This window comes from Haliotis asinina, chromosome 1 (genome assembly GCF_037392515.1).
Source record: "Haliotis asinina isolate JCU_RB_2024 chromosome 1, JCU_Hal_asi_v2, whole genome shotgun sequence".
Classification (NCBI taxonomy): domain Eukaryota; kingdom Metazoa; phylum Mollusca; class Gastropoda; order Lepetellida; family Haliotidae; genus Haliotis; species Haliotis asinina.
The window spans coordinates 74,982,606-74,998,464 of record NC_090280.1 but is presented as its reverse complement, the minus strand read 5'-3'; the positions used below and the strand labels follow the sequence as shown (position 1 = coordinate 74,998,464).

At 40.7% G+C, this 15,859-nt stretch overlaps 1 protein-coding gene and 1 pseudogene across 1 annotated transcript; both read right to left on the bottom strand.

Moving 5' to 3' along the window:
- Positions 1-263: 263 nt before the first annotated feature.
- Positions 264-1,482, bottom strand: LOC137275169 (uncharacterized; annotated as a pseudogene).
- An 11,983-nt stretch (positions 1,483-13,465) lies between these two features.
- Positions 13,466-14,377, bottom strand: LOC137275153 (uncharacterized). The gene has a single exon (XM_067808156.1). It carries the CDS (start codon positions 14,375-14,377, stop codon positions 13,466-13,468), a length of 912 nt encoding a protein of 303 aa, XP_067664257.1.
- Positions 14,378-15,859: the final 1,482 nt, after the last annotated feature.

Here is a 15,859-nt window from a genome sequence, read left to right as displayed (position 1 = left end):
GGGGGTCAAGAAATCAGTGTCATCTCGTTTCTATGAAAAACCAAACCAACTCCAATTGTTAAACCCATCCAACCTTAAAACCATCCAACCTTAAAACACACATACACACACACATTTTATGTGTCATATCTTCTTTCATTTCTCCTAGGATGACTATTCCTTGCCGATTACAATATGTATCTTCATTCCATCGTCCTTGAATATTTTGGGGTTAATGACCTTTCATATATAACCCATATCTTCTTTCATCTCGCCTGGGATGACTATTTCTTTCTGATCACGACATATATCTTTTTCCCATCGTCCTTCAATATTTTGGGGTTCATCCTTGACAAACGTCCCTTCACGTCGCCATACAACCCATCAACTATTTGCTCCTTCTCCTCCAGTGATCCGGAATCTGAGAGGCCATTCATGAAAGTGCTATTGCTCCAGTTCCTGTGGGCGGACACGTACATCCTAGCAAACTCTTCCCTGTCGTCAATTCCTGCTTTGTCTTTCTTCTCCCTCCAAATGTTGTAAAATAAATCAGGGTTCACAGCAGCTTCAGCTGATAAGAGAGTTAATCCAGACCTGGAAACGGGTGACGTTTTGTCATCGAACGGTTTTCTCACCTCCTTCATGGTGCGATAACAAACGGATATATTTGTATTGACGAACTCGTCTTTGGAGATTTTCCCAGATTCACTGTATTCCTTCCATACTTCATTCAGTACTCCTACAAAGGAAGACTGAGTGTATCTATTTTGTCCAGTGTCTCTGTCCTCTAACTCAGCAAGGAGACCTACGACAAGTAAGCCTCCCCGTCTCTACTTCTCCTTAGTAAAAAGGTTTCCCAGTCCAACTCAGCTTGCTTGTGTAGTGCAGCCGTCTCCTCAGCACTACTCTTGACATCTTTGTAAATTGAGTCTTTGAAGGTGGTTGGAGTCCTTGACAGCCAATGGACAGACATCACCGACATCATGAAATGGATTGCGTTTGAAGGTACACACTGCTTGTAGAAGTTTGTTCCTGAAGCTAGAACATAGACATTGTCCATTTCTAGGAGGTAGGACGGGGGATCAGGGATGATCCCTGACATACGTTTGAAGAGGGAATTGAAATCATTCAGTTCCAAATCTTCATAGATGACCTGGAATTGGGTGTTTGGGCCATGATGATCTTTCAGAGTCCCTCTTTCAGCTCCCCGAAAATGGCCATGGAAGTGGAACCATCAGCTGTACCATACTCGGCAATGTTGAAGGCCGAGTCCTTGTCAGTAAAGGGAATAGTTTTGACCAAGCTGAGAATGCTTTCTCGCGCTCTTTCGACATATACAACATTTTGTTTTCCGAGTGTTGATCCATAATTTCCTTCACCTGTGTTCCAGTATGGGCGATATCCTTTATGAGGATCTTCGTAGTATCTCACTGGGAAAGCTGTAAATCCATTGTGATCTCGTCGAAGTCTTCTGATTCCTGAATTGAGCATCCAGATGAACATTTTGATGATTTTGATGTAGATTTTGTTTTCAAATTATAGAGAGTTGCATGCAACCCGGCTGTAGAATTGTTGCCTGAAGAAAAGACAAATCATATTTTTACTTCCATGTCTTACTACTATTCCCTGTCTAGCTCCTATACACACAGTTATGGCATTCCTATTATTAATGAGAAAATCAAGATTAATAAAAACTAAATCAGCTGGTCAGTTGGCCCAGTCTTGTGACTATCTTGTCACTATGAATAATTCTCAGTCCATTAATCCATTAATTTACCAGAACCTCTCCCCCGGCCATTTCCAAAGTAGTCTTTCCCCGACCACTCGCAAAAGAGACCCAAATGTTCCTGGAGCATAGAGGGGCAGTAGTCTAAGTTACTGCAATTCGCTGTGAAGAGGTGTTTCCTCTGTGCGCACCAGAAACCTGGCCAAGACATTGATGACAAAAGTGTTGTAGAAATAAAGGTGAATGTAGGATGAACAATTATATAAACAGCACCAACAATAGCAGTAACTGTATTATCAGTATTATCAATAATGCTCAGGAATTGCCGCCGTTCACCCAGCAGAAAATGGGTACTTGGTGAGTCATATGACTGTCAACCATCTAGCAGTGATATTATGCTAACCCATGCACAAGTGCGTGGATATGGGCGCTCTGTCAATAGCTATGATTATGTTTTATAGAATAAATTGAAAATGTAGCAGAGAGGGTTCGGGAGATCCTGGCACAGTCAGGCTGGTAAGGCTCATCACCAGCCTTGCCCCCTCTACACGCAGCCGAGATAGCGAAAACGCTGACAGCGGAAACGCTGCCTAGTTGAACTAACCAAGAACTTTCCGGAGAGTATGAAGATTTCCCAACCCTGCGGCCTTCTGCATTAGCCTGAGTGTCAGAATGACTGTGCATCCAGTGGAAACCCGAGACCTTACCTGATCTGCGCTAAGATATCAGGAGGTACCAAACCAAGTGCACCGAGAACAATGGGGTGTCTGACGACAGTGTACTTCGGGAGCAAGCTAATTATTATCATCGTAATCCAATAGCACAGAAACACTTTTTGTGCACAATATTTCCGGGGACAACCCTGTCACCAGTTTGCATATTTTAACCGTGTTATACAGTGCAAACACATGCACACCTTGACATAATATTATGCTTGACAAATGCAAAGTAATAGCAAATATAGTCTGAAACCCCAGCTGAAATACACTCAGATTGACCATGTGAACAATTTTCAAAGGCACAGGATTACCATCATGTGTTTAGAATACCCAAGTGTCCATTAATATATAGAAATGCATTTATAGAGTCAGACTGATGAAAGGTAATGAAAATGTGACAAAAAATAGTAATACAACAGAAATATAGCTCTCCGAATACTGTTCCCATCCAACCCATCACCCGTTAGGCTGTCCTTTTAGAAACATAATCAATATGCATTAACATTACTTATATTCACCAGCCAATATTTCCATGCATGTGACACGTCATGGCAAGCGCAAGTCCTACGGGGTATGTGATATGCAACAAACGCTCTAAATAATTTATAACTGTGCAGTTGCAGGCACGTCACACACATTGTCAAGAGGTTAACAATAGGCCCGTGTCCACACGGTCCACATGGTAATTCAGCTTATGTACAAGTGCACGGAGACAGGAGATTTACATAGCCATTATCATATCATTTTTTATTTCAATTGCAGAGTAATCTTCCTTGTTTGCATTGTTTGTAAAGGAACGCGAGTTGGCGATACTGAGAAAGCACGTATGCAGAAAATCACCCAGAATAAACTTTTTCACCATCTCTTCCCCCATCTTCTAACTGTCCTGCCTTGATGCTACCGTCCCAAATATCTTTCTTTGTGGCCTGATCCCACAGTCCACCAAGACACTTAGAAACGGATATCATGACCGTTGCGTTGACTTCCATCCATATTGCAGCTCAATAAAGGAATTTGTTCAGCGTCCACAACGTGAAGTTCTAATTCATTGTATCCTCTTAACAGCTTGCACTTGTGGTATGATATCATCACTGCAACGTTTTACTTTAACTGATGATTTTCGAATGGGACTTTGTTGGTAGTCTTGCCTGAATCATTTTACTGGAATGATGTTGGCTTGCGAGCCTGTATCCACTTTAAACTTCAACATCATACCTTCAAGTGACCCATTTATGGAAATATCATTTTATCCACCTCTGTTTCAATTACGGTTGATATAAACATAACATTTTCATTAGTTTCAGTCTCTACCGAGCCAAGAACGCTTCCTGTTGATTGTGGTAATTGTCCTTCCGTCTCTTTCAGCTCGTGAAACAGTCTACGTCTACAACATTGTTGAAAGTAGTTGAGTATTTTGCACTGAGCACATTGTTTTCCCATAAGCGATTCATTCACTTTTTCCATGAATATTTTCACAATTTCTACGTTTGAATGTCACTTTCCGTTTTCCTGATTTCTGAAAGTGACTTGTATCCATAAGTCTTTGATCTTGCTCCATTATTCTTTGAATATGTATTCTTAAGAAACAAGACGCTGTTTTCATGTTCAAACTGTCCTTATCTGCCTAACAAATAGTTCTAGAGAAAGATTTTCAACTCCCGTAACAACCTTTCCTTCACACGCTCTCAATGTGTACCACAGACTATCCTATCTCTGATTAGCTCATACTGAAGTGTTCCAAACTTGCAATCTTTAGCAATTTTCAGTAGCATATTCATATCTTCAATTATATCTTCCTCTCTTTGAGATCTTGTATGGAACTTATGTCTTTCAGTGGTCACGTTTTGCTTTGGAGTACAATATTCACGAAACGTGGTTTCTGAAGCATCTGTCTTGTTGACTTCCGACTGTTCAAATGCAAAGTTTTATGAATGTCTCTACCGTCCTGTCCTATAATATACAAGAACGCCTTAGATGTTTCCTCTTCATTTGCCTTTGGCATGCCTAGCTTCAAATATAAGCCCATCCTTTGTTTACAGTTTTGATGGTGGTTTTAAATGTTCCATTTATGCTATATTCTGCTTAGTACTTTGTGTTTATGTCGGAAACTATCCTTCCATACTCACCCATGAGGTTCTGTCACGCCCGGGTGAACTTGATGTAGACGGCAATGTTTCCACGTGCGCTGTCATGTCCGTCGAAATTCTCAGTTTCGTCAGTTCGTTGTGATATTCAGATATTCAGATTTATCACTCACCCAAGTTAGATATCAAAATCGAACTACGTTCTCGTTCGATATTTAACTCGGACATATGATAAATATTCATATCAAACTCGATGAGACATAGTAACTTATTATACCATTTTGAATTTATTAAATTGAATTGTATTGCATTCTATTATGTGTGTCCAGTTTAACGAAATGAATATCTCCATACATTGCAAAGTCAGTAACAGTTTGGCGAGTCGCCCGTTGTTTCTTTCTGTCAAACCAAGGAAAAGAAAAATTGAAGGGAAAGGTTTCAACTTCGTAAAGTTCTTTGATTTCGTGTTAAGAAAATCGTGAATCAGTGAATTAAATTGTTTTAAGTCATTTTATTGAATTTGTACGGTCCCATTTGTATAATGATTACATGGACACATGTTGTAGTCAACTTTCTTAATTCCTGATGAACCAATTATAGGCTATCCCGTCATTTATGTACACACTACGCCACTGACGAAAACACAGGATCGGCATGACGGGTGTTGCTGTGTTGCTGGTGACCTCTGTTGCTGCAGCACACATGTAACAGATAATCAGAAGCAGCAGCCACGGATTCAAATAAACACAAAGTAGAACTAGTTACTTTTCTGTTATGATTTACGTTAAAAAACAACAAACAAACAAACAAAAGCTCCCAGCAAATTACACCAGAAATGACACACACTTTGTACCCATGTGAGGAATCGAACCCGCCTTCACCGTAACGAGCAACGCTTTTATTACATCCAGGCTTTGCAAGAGCATTATATCTGTCCAAGCAACATGCATCTTGGACAATAAAGATCCTACCCAACATCCATTAGCAAGAGCATCATGATATGTGTCCAAGCAAACAAACATGCATCATTGACAATAACGATCCAACCCTACAGCCCTCAGCAAGAGCATTATATGTGTCCAAGCAAACAAACATGCATCTTTGACAATAAAGATCCTACCTCGGAGCCCTTAGAGAGAACGTTATATGTGTCCAAGCAAACTAACATGCATTTTTGACAATAAAGATCCTACCCCACAGCCCTTACCAAGCATTATGTGTGTCCAAGCAAACTGATATGCTTCTTTGACAATAAAGATCCTACCCCGCAGCCCTTACCAAGCATTATGTGTGTCCAAGCAAACAAACATGCATCTTTGACAATAAAGATCCTACCTCACAGCCCTTAGCAAGAGCATATCCGCCTCCTAGCAGGAGGAAGAGTGCCCATGGCATCTTCTCGTGGAGGACCTTCCACGTCAGTAACGGTGTGATTGGAGCCTCAGCTTCCGCCTTCTCTTCTTCAGTCATTCCATACACTGTAGAAAAAGTACAGTTGAAGGAGTTCAAGGGCTGGCGTTTAGTACAGAGTCTACAGACATTTTCTGCTAAAGTTGCAAAACCAAATGTTTTGTAAAATTAAACCTAAACAATTAAATTTTTTAGACAAACTCCTTGCAAAACTGTTATTTATTTCATGGTGCACCCCTTCTTAAATTACAAGTACGTAAGCACTTTGAGCGTTTTCTGTATTTTCTACGGATAAAATCCCATTCCATCTCCAAAAACTGTTCGACTCTAAGAAGGTTTTGAAAGTTATAGCCAACATCTACCTAAAGTAGGTGTCCGTAAGTGCCTATCATTTATAATTTCGAACACACAAAGCTTGTTTTACAGAGATACAAAGTGTGACAGACAAGGTCCAGTGTTTCATAACCAAACTTACAGTTTTTCCGAAGACAACAGACACGTGGTAGTTTGGAAGGAAAAATCAAACAGCAGCACTGCTAAGAAAACTGCAGGGGTCGAATCTTTTACCAAGCTGCAAAGAAAATGTCTCTTACAAGTTCATGTTTGGGGTTTTATTCAGATTCGGTATATAATATCGAGAGAATGCGGGTCAATTTGAGCTGTTGAAAATGTCACATAGAGTTCAGTTTCTACAGGTTTGTGGTTATAGCTGAGATGCTTCTTGTGGTGTTTTCAAAAGAAATAGAAATGAAACAGACCGTTACGTTACAATTTGAAAACTTACTCATGGTCAAAAAGATCTCCTCAGCCACCAACTCCTCCGAGATCTCTCGACCCAGAAAATAACCAGTAGACCAAATAAGGCCATGACATTGGCCTGGGCGTACCTGACGACAAAGCACATTACAATGCAGTATACATTTGCAGGAAAATATGCAGCATGTTGAAATATTTTACCAGTGGGAAATCTTCTGAAATACCCGCTATGTACAAGAAACATCAGAAAGCAGAATCCTTTTCATTGAACGGCCTTGAGCTCAAGGCAAGGTAAGCTTGCTGATAGCACGTTCTGGACAAGTTGACGACTTTATGACTTCAGTTGTAGGCAAACATCTGCACCAGACCCATACGTTTCATTTAATTATCTTTTTCTCAAACCCACTATAAATTGATTGTGTAACACATAACACAAAACACATATAATCCTGTGAGTAAAGTCTCATTACAATAGGTTGCGAATACGTTGTGTTGGAACAATTGCTATGGCTGTACACTTCCTCCAGGAAGAAACAGAACCCGAGAGTAAGAAAGAGGAAAGCTCACGTGGTGGGGCCAAGTTCCTTGTACTCTGTCACGATGACATTTCTCACATTCTGGGCCTGGATCTCTCTTAAAGGGTCATCGCTCAAACAAGCGGAGAAGACCCCTGCAATATAAAATTAAACAGGTGGTCATTATTCCATTCTGAGATAAGTGCGCGGCATTTCCAAGTGACGAAAGCTGTCTTACTTTGTGCCAAACTAGGACACCTCTTCGATGGCATGAAAGACTATTAGCTAAACAATGTTTCTATTTTTAACTGTCACGTTCCGTATATATCGTATCCATTTACTGACCCAAACATGGTGAAAAATAAAGTAAATGCTATAATGTATAGTAGTGTTTAAGATACATTTAGTGCTGGGAGAGTGGTGATGTGTCGCATCATAATAAAAGAGGTCGGATAGTTGATTTGGTGTTTAACGTTGCACTCAAAAATATTCCAACAGTAAATGCAACGTTGGGCCTGGTCCAGAATTGGTCTTCAGCACCACATGGTGTCGTTAGGGGCGACTAATGTGTTTTCAGCCTCTCTTGATGCATGTAAGCCTACCCCAAGAACAATGCTCATGATGTCAATCACTGACATGTGTTACCCAGTCTCGATTATTTCCAGACGGTCGTCATGTAGATAGAAGATTGCATAGTGCTTCGTAAACAAACGATAATGGCCAAATATTCTTACTTGCATCTGAGGTACAAAATGTTGAGCCAGCACCAGCAGACAATGAGGAAGACAGCAGACAAAGGGAATCCGTAGGCCATCCAGGAGGCAAAGTTGACGGGGGACTCAATACACGGGCGTTGTATAGTCTGGAACAGCATGTTGTTGCCATGAATTGTGATACCATTATCGTTATAAATTGTCGTTTATACAACCTCATCAGCAGTTCGATAAATTGGATCGTTTTTAGGTAATCAGAGCTCGACGCCATGCTTTCTGCTGACCTTGGACAATAACAACCTCCCAAAACAAATACAAAACTGGCCTTGCTTACACGTACACGGTGAACGCACCAGGTGAAAGACAAAATTGACGGATCGGGTTTAGTTCTAATAACGTCCATATCGTGCCTCAAGATTGTCTGTTCCGTCACTCGTCAAGATTCAAAGTATTTGTGTGAAACGTCGTTTACAAATGGCCGTCTTATGACAGAACTGTTGGGCGGCGCGACCCCCAACCCCGAACCCTACCCACCCCAACCATCCTCACAAACCCTAACGTTCCTACGGGTCTGTTTACTGTGCACACAAACTGTTTACTGTACTCAGCCCAAATCGGTCTGAATAAGTGGGACGATCAAGGCCCCTGGCTGTGCTATGACATATTAACCTAGAAAGAACGAATACGTATTTAAACGGTCTAAAACATAAATGCTGAACCAAACGTCAGCTCTATGGATTTAGAGGTGACTAGCAGGATCGGGTGGTCAGGCTCGCGGACTTCGTTGACTCGGTTCAGTTGCGTAGGTCTATTTTCATGCTGTTGATCATTTGATTGTCTGGTCCGCCACTAAATAGCTGGAATATTGCCGAGTGTAGTGTAAACTAAACTCACTCACACACTCTGTTATCTGTTATGAATAATATCGAATTAGGAGACATGTCTGGGATCAGTGATGCTCAATTCCTACGTGATTGACAGGAGGAGATATGGCACCACTATGACCATCAGTGGTGGCATCCAAACCTAACCAATATTATAGAAATCTTCACTGTAATCGAGCAAATGTTGATATACTTTAATGTATTTGGAGTCTAGTGTCACTGCCAGGGTTTTACCATGTGGTAATCATTTAGTACACATAACAATACGTACCACAGAAGCTGCAAATGTCTAGTATAAATATGGGGTAGCCTAGTGGTTAAAGTATCCGCTTGTTACGACGACGACCCGGGTTCGATTCCCCACATGGACACAATGTGTGAACCCCATTTTGGGTGTCCCCGCTCATTTTTTTGCTGGATACATAACAGTACAAGGTACTCGTACATTTACAACAAGGTATGGGTGATATGCAGGAGACCCAAGGTTAGACAGCCATATCTTACAGAAATCAACACAACAACATTTCCTGTTCCATGCACAACTAATCATCAAGCTGAGACCCATTTCTTACAGTGGAGCAGCACAGAATCAATGGGACAAGACCTTTTGTTCCTTCAACATATTTATGACAAGTTCAACTGAGATATATAAGATAAGATAAACAAACAGTAAATAATGAATACGATACTATGTTGATGATGTCATGCATATCAAACACTGCATTTCCACAACATTTGCCTAAAAATAATAGTTATATCTTGAAATAAGCGTTTATCAAGGACATAACATGTAATTATTACAATTGCAATTGGGAATCGATGACACGTGTCAACCAGATCACCATGACCATAGTCGCCTTTTGTAGAAGCATAGGTTGCTGAGGACCTGTTCTATGCCAGATCTTCACGGGTTATAAGGGTATGTAGTTGAGTATTGATGATTCGTGAATCCACTAAGAAGTTATAACTGTATTATAATGACAGGGATGGGAATAATGCATATTATTAAGTTTTTTAAATTGTAAAAGCCAATATGAAACATAGTTAAATTCACACAGTAAAATACTCGGTTGTCTGGTACTAATAGGCTTTAAACAGTGGAAGACAGCATCATTCCTGGAACATGAAATACAGAAATTTTTAAATGAAAACATATCATGCATCTTTAAACTTAATGTAGAGTTCACATCATTTACTCATCAACAAAAAGACAAATAGTTTATGAACGTACCCCGTGGCATACAACTGACATGCTAAAATCGCATAAAATTCCCAATAAATAGTGTAGACCCTACGGCCCTTGAGATACGATAACTACTTCAAATCCACAAATATCAGACTAAAACATTAAGATATTAAAATGTACACTGATAATTATTGTCCGGAACTAAAACTTATTATGGACATTTGTTATTTTCGCGGCAAAGGGCGTCACAAATCTTTCATATGTAACACAAATATAGACTGAGCATAAGAGGACATATCCTGCCATTAATTGTATCTGATATCTGAATAAAAGTAACACCTGGTGAGAAGGTTACTTCGTCTTCAACTGATTTGCTGCAACAAAATTTACAAACCCTGTCTTCTAGAGGCGTTTTCGGGTGGGTATACCTGTTTTGTTCTATCAATACAAACTCGGTCTTCTCGGCGCGAAACACCAATTAGGATTGTTCCATTTCAGCAAAGGGTGTTGCTTAAGTAATCTGCGTCCTTAGAATGTAATTTATGGCCGTCTAATAAATGGATGTCTAAGTTTTGGGAAAGACAGTGATATATACCTTTACTCTACAAGAGTTTTGAGGCGAAGATTTGAGGCATGGAAGATGTAGCAGGCAAGGTTTCTAATGACAGTTTCCTGGTGAGAAGTACATTAAATTCAGTAATATACATAAAGGTGTACCTACATGAAGTTACATTCACTAGACGATATATGCCCGTGGTGCCCGTTTCGAACGCACTGTCGGTCATTAAATTTCTCAAACCGCTTTTAGTTGTGGCGTGTTTTGCTGTGCATACAGCCCAGGTCACAAATCAGTTGACCTTAAGCTGCATTCGTCTCGGAGAGTCTTTGGCCGTGTTTGATTATTGACTCTTCAGATTCCTCAGAAGTGATTCCTGAAATCTCTATGACTTCACTCCTGCCTCACAATGAAGAATTGTGACACATGGGGTCTCACCCAGGGAAGTAAGCATGTTCATGATTTGCCTCTGTCCCACTATGCAGTGAACTGATACCCGGTGGGGAAAATCCTATAACTGTTAACCTCCCAGCGCCTCACCGACGGCATCGTTTACCGTAAGCATTAGCGTCTTTGGGGCATACACAAGTGCTTGGAAACGGACGCTTTATAATAACCATAATTATTATTGGTCTATTATGTGTGTCAAGTTTAGAAATATATATCCTTTCACCAGTTTCTGAATGTCTGCATACATTGCAAAATCTATGATGTTTTGGCGAAGCGTGGATATTTACATTCGTTCACTTCAAGGGAGATGAAAAGGAGAAAATGAACAGGCCATTGACAAACTCAGGTTACGTGTCACAGAAAGTGTCCGGTATGCATTCTACGGACAGGGATCATATTGGCCACAAATTGAAATGACCAGCATTAACGAAATAATCTTGCTAGATATAATAAACAATATGAACAATACTTTACTAATGACCACGTCATTCATGTAGTGTGATGTTACTTGAACATCACATAATGGGATATTGCTGAAGGTGGCGTTAAACAACGAACAATCCAACAAAGACTTGAACAAATACAATACAGATACCAATCATTAAGATTCCATGGTGTATATGGTCAAACGATGCAAATGCACTATTAGAATTCGTGAGTGAGTATGATCACGTGACTGACTTTTAGTATCGTAGTCAAATAGTGACGTCATTCAAAATTATAAAACAGATTGTCCCTTGTTCCCATAGGTGTTGGCCCACTTTCTCTAATCATCGGGCCAGCTGACCCAGTAATGTGAAAAACTGGATGCATCCCTGCAAGAGACGATAAATACTGACTAGATTTTCACATTATTATCCCGTGTAACTATTTCATGTCAAAAACTGTCACAGTACCAGAAATATACTATCCAGATTACTTACAATGGACAATGGGTTCTGAGACAGACTTTTACAAGCAGTGTGTACCTTCAAACTGGCATCTGTACAGTAGCTGTAGAAGATCAATGTTATCTTTAAAGACCCATTCTACAAAAAAATATCACCCGAAAAACCGATAAACGAGTGGAGTAAACAAACGAAGTTTTACTGGAAGACGCGCTTGAGACAAAGTAGAGACCTGAAACAGGAGGACTCAGTTGTCGCAAGTAAAACCTCTGAGTTTGTGGTGAACGACTCAGACCTGCACACTGAAGCTGTTTTACTTGGAATACACACTCGTTCATCCAAGCAAAACCTTACTTCCTCGCTAACGTAAGTATATTTCTACAAGGCATCTTTCAAATACTGTAGCAAATCGGCATGTTTGTTATCCATACGGGATAAGCCTTGCTGAGATTTAGACCAGTTTACCTGTTTTACATCTCTGCAAGGACCCCCCACCGACTCGTGTTTGAAACCTGACCAGCTCTCACTTCTGGCAGTCAATGACTGAGTTTAGCTTCAGCATTGATTAAAGAAGCCAAATCCTACTCCGGATCATCACTGATGATATCGTAGACAAATACGGGCAGCCTAACTGTCATGGGCTACAATCATGCGAACAGAGGAGTATGTAGGGAATGCATCTATTTAAGTATTGCATGTACTATTCCGAAAAGGAAACGCATAAGCCAGAAATCTATTGCGATAATGTTGTATTTTCAAATATGAATAACTCCTCAACTTTTAAAAGAAGATTATGTCTATACAACCAAGGGATACATAACAAAGCCACTGAGCGCCATGGTGACAACGTAGCACGGGCCCGACGTCGAATCTCCTGGCTCTCAAACCAATCTCATCCAACCTGTTCCGTACAGTTTGAGCGGATATCCTAAGAAGTCAAGGCAGCTTGGATGTTGTGTTCTCATTCGTGGCAGTACGATCACGCAAATGTAGTGCCCAGATGTACCGATCTTGGGCTACAGTGGTAACTGTGGGACGGTTACGGTCATTTGTTCTACCTGTTTGGTTGCAAAGACCTGCAAGCCGTGATATCTCGTTCAGACTGACATTCAGACGCCTGACAATAGAAGATTGGCAATCTCCCGCGTGCATTCTCAATGGCGATGTTCCGTATCGCAAAGTATATTCCGATGCGTTTTACCCTTCGTGCTGGGGATGGAAAGCATAGTATTACGTAATTGTCAAATAAGAGTCTAATTATCTCACAATCCTGAAGCATGGTCTCAATTAAAGCAAACACTTCAAACTGTTTACAGAACAATGAAAAATCATAGTCATTTAGGTGCGAGTGAATCCCTTGAATGTTCCACGGATAGATGCACATATGTTTAATACTAGACATTGCTACTAGTGTCCTGCTCAGTGAGTCCCATGTACTCGGAAACCCGCATGATGTTCACCGAACCATGACCGTGTCCCTATGCCGCGTTCTGTTCAGAATAATAATCAGAATATATATCTCCTTCCATCGTCCTTGAATATTTTGGGGTTCATGCTCTTTATATATAAGCAGAATCTTCTTTCATTTTGCCTAGGATGACTATTCCTTTCTGATCACGATATATATCATCTTCCCATCGTCCTTGAATACTTTGGGGTTCATCCTTGACAAACGTTCCTTCACGTCGCCATACAACCCATCAACTATTTGCTCCTTCTCCTCCTGTGATCGGGAATCTGAGAGGCCATTCATGAAAGTGCTGTTGCTCCAGTTCCTGTGGGCGGACACGTACATCCTAGCAAACTCTTCCCTGTCGTCAATTCCTGCTTTGTCTTTCTTCTCCCTCCAAATGTTGTAAAATACATCAGGGTTCACGGCAGCTTCAGCTGATAAGAGAGTTAATCCAGACCTGGAAACGGGTGACGTTTTGTCATCGAACGGTTTTCTCACCTCCTTCATGGTGCGATAACAAAGGGACATATTTGTATTGACGAACTCGTCTTTGGAGATCTTTGGTACACACTGCTTGTAGAAGTTTGTTCCTGAAGCTAGAACATAGACATTGTCCATTTCTAGGAGGTAGGACGGGGGATCAGGGATGATCCCTGATATACGTTTGAAGAGGGATTTGAAATCATTCAGTTCCAAATCTTCATAGATGATCTGGAATTGGGTGTTTGGGCCATGATGATCTTTCAGAGTCATTAACAACTCCCCGAAAATGGCCATGGAAGTGGAACCATCAGCTGCACCATACTCGGCAATGTTGAAGGCCGAGTCCTTGTCAGTAAAGGGAATAGTTTTGACCAAGCTGAGAATGCTTTCTCGTGCTCTTTGGACATGTACAACACTTTGTTTTCCGAGTGTTGATCCATAATTTCCTTCACCTTTGTTCCAGTATGGGCGATATCCTTTATGAGGATCTTCGTAGTATCTCACTGGGACAGCTGTAAATCCATTGTGAACTCGTAGATGTCTTCTGATTCCCGAACAGAGCATCCGGATGAACATTTTGATGATTTTTTTTTCAAATTATAGAGAGTCGTATGCAATCCGGCTGTGGAATTGTTGCCTGAAGAAAAGACAAATCATATTTTTACTCAAATGCCTTACTACTATTCCCTGTCTAGCTCACACAGTTATGCCATTCTGATTATTGATGAGAATATCAAGATAAATAAAAACTGTATCAGCTGGCCAAATGGCCCAGTCTTGTGACTATCTTGTGACTATGAATAATTCTCAGTCCATTAATCCACTAATTTACTAGTAAATTTCCCCGACCAATCCCAAAGCAAATTTTCCCCAACCACTCGCAAAAGAGACCCAAATATTCATGGAGCATAGAGGGGCAGTAGCCTAAGTTACTGCAATTCGCTCTGGAGAAGTGCTTCTTCCGTGCGCACTAGAAACCTGGCCGAGACATTGATGACCAACGTGTTGTACAAATAAAGGTGAGGGTAGGATGAACAGTTATATATACAGCACCAACAATAGCAGGAACCATCCAGCAGTAATATCATGCTAACCCATGCATACGTACGTGGATATGGGCGCTCTGTAAATAGCTATTGTTATGTTTTACAGATTAAAATGAAAATGTAGCACAGAGGGTTCGGGGGATCCTGGCACAGTCAGGCTGGTAGGGCTTATCACCAGCCTTGCCCCCTCTACACGCAGCCGGGATAGCGAATGGGACTTCTCCAGGAAACGCTGCCAGGTAGAACCCACCAAGAACCTTCCGCACAGTAGGAAGATTTGGATGGACACCTGGTCCTTGATGTAATATTACGCTTAATCATATGCAAAGTAACAGCAAACTTAGTCTGAAACCCTAGCTGAGATTCACTCAGATTTACCATATGAACAATTTTCAAAGGCAAACTATTCCAATCTTGTGTAATACCCAAGTGTGTATTAATATATAGAAATGCATTTATACAGTCAGACTGATGAGAGGTAATGAAAATATGATTAAAGAATGAAAGTAAATACAATAGCTCTCCGAATACTGTTCCCATCCAACCCATCACACGTTAGGCTGTCTTTTTAGAACCATAATCAATATGCATTAACATTACTTACGTTCACCAGACGATGTGCATGTGACACGTCGTCACCGGCGCAGGTTCTACAAGGTATGTGATATGCAGCAGACGCTGCAAGTGATTGTTAGGTGTGCAGCTGGAGTCACGTTACAGATATTGTCAAGAGGTTGTCACAATAGACCCGTGTCTAACGTACACATGGTAATTCAGCTTTATGCACAAGTGCACGGAGACAGGAGATTTATATCGCCATTATCATATAATCTTTTCTTTCAACTGCAGAGTTGTCAATGTTTGTTCGCATTGTTTGTAAAGGAATGTGAGTTGGCGATACTGAGAAGGAACACATGCAAAAATGTTTTTTCAAGAATAAACCTTTTCTCTATCTCTTCACCCATATTTTATTTGTCCTCCCTTGATGCTACCGACCCAAATATTTGTCGCC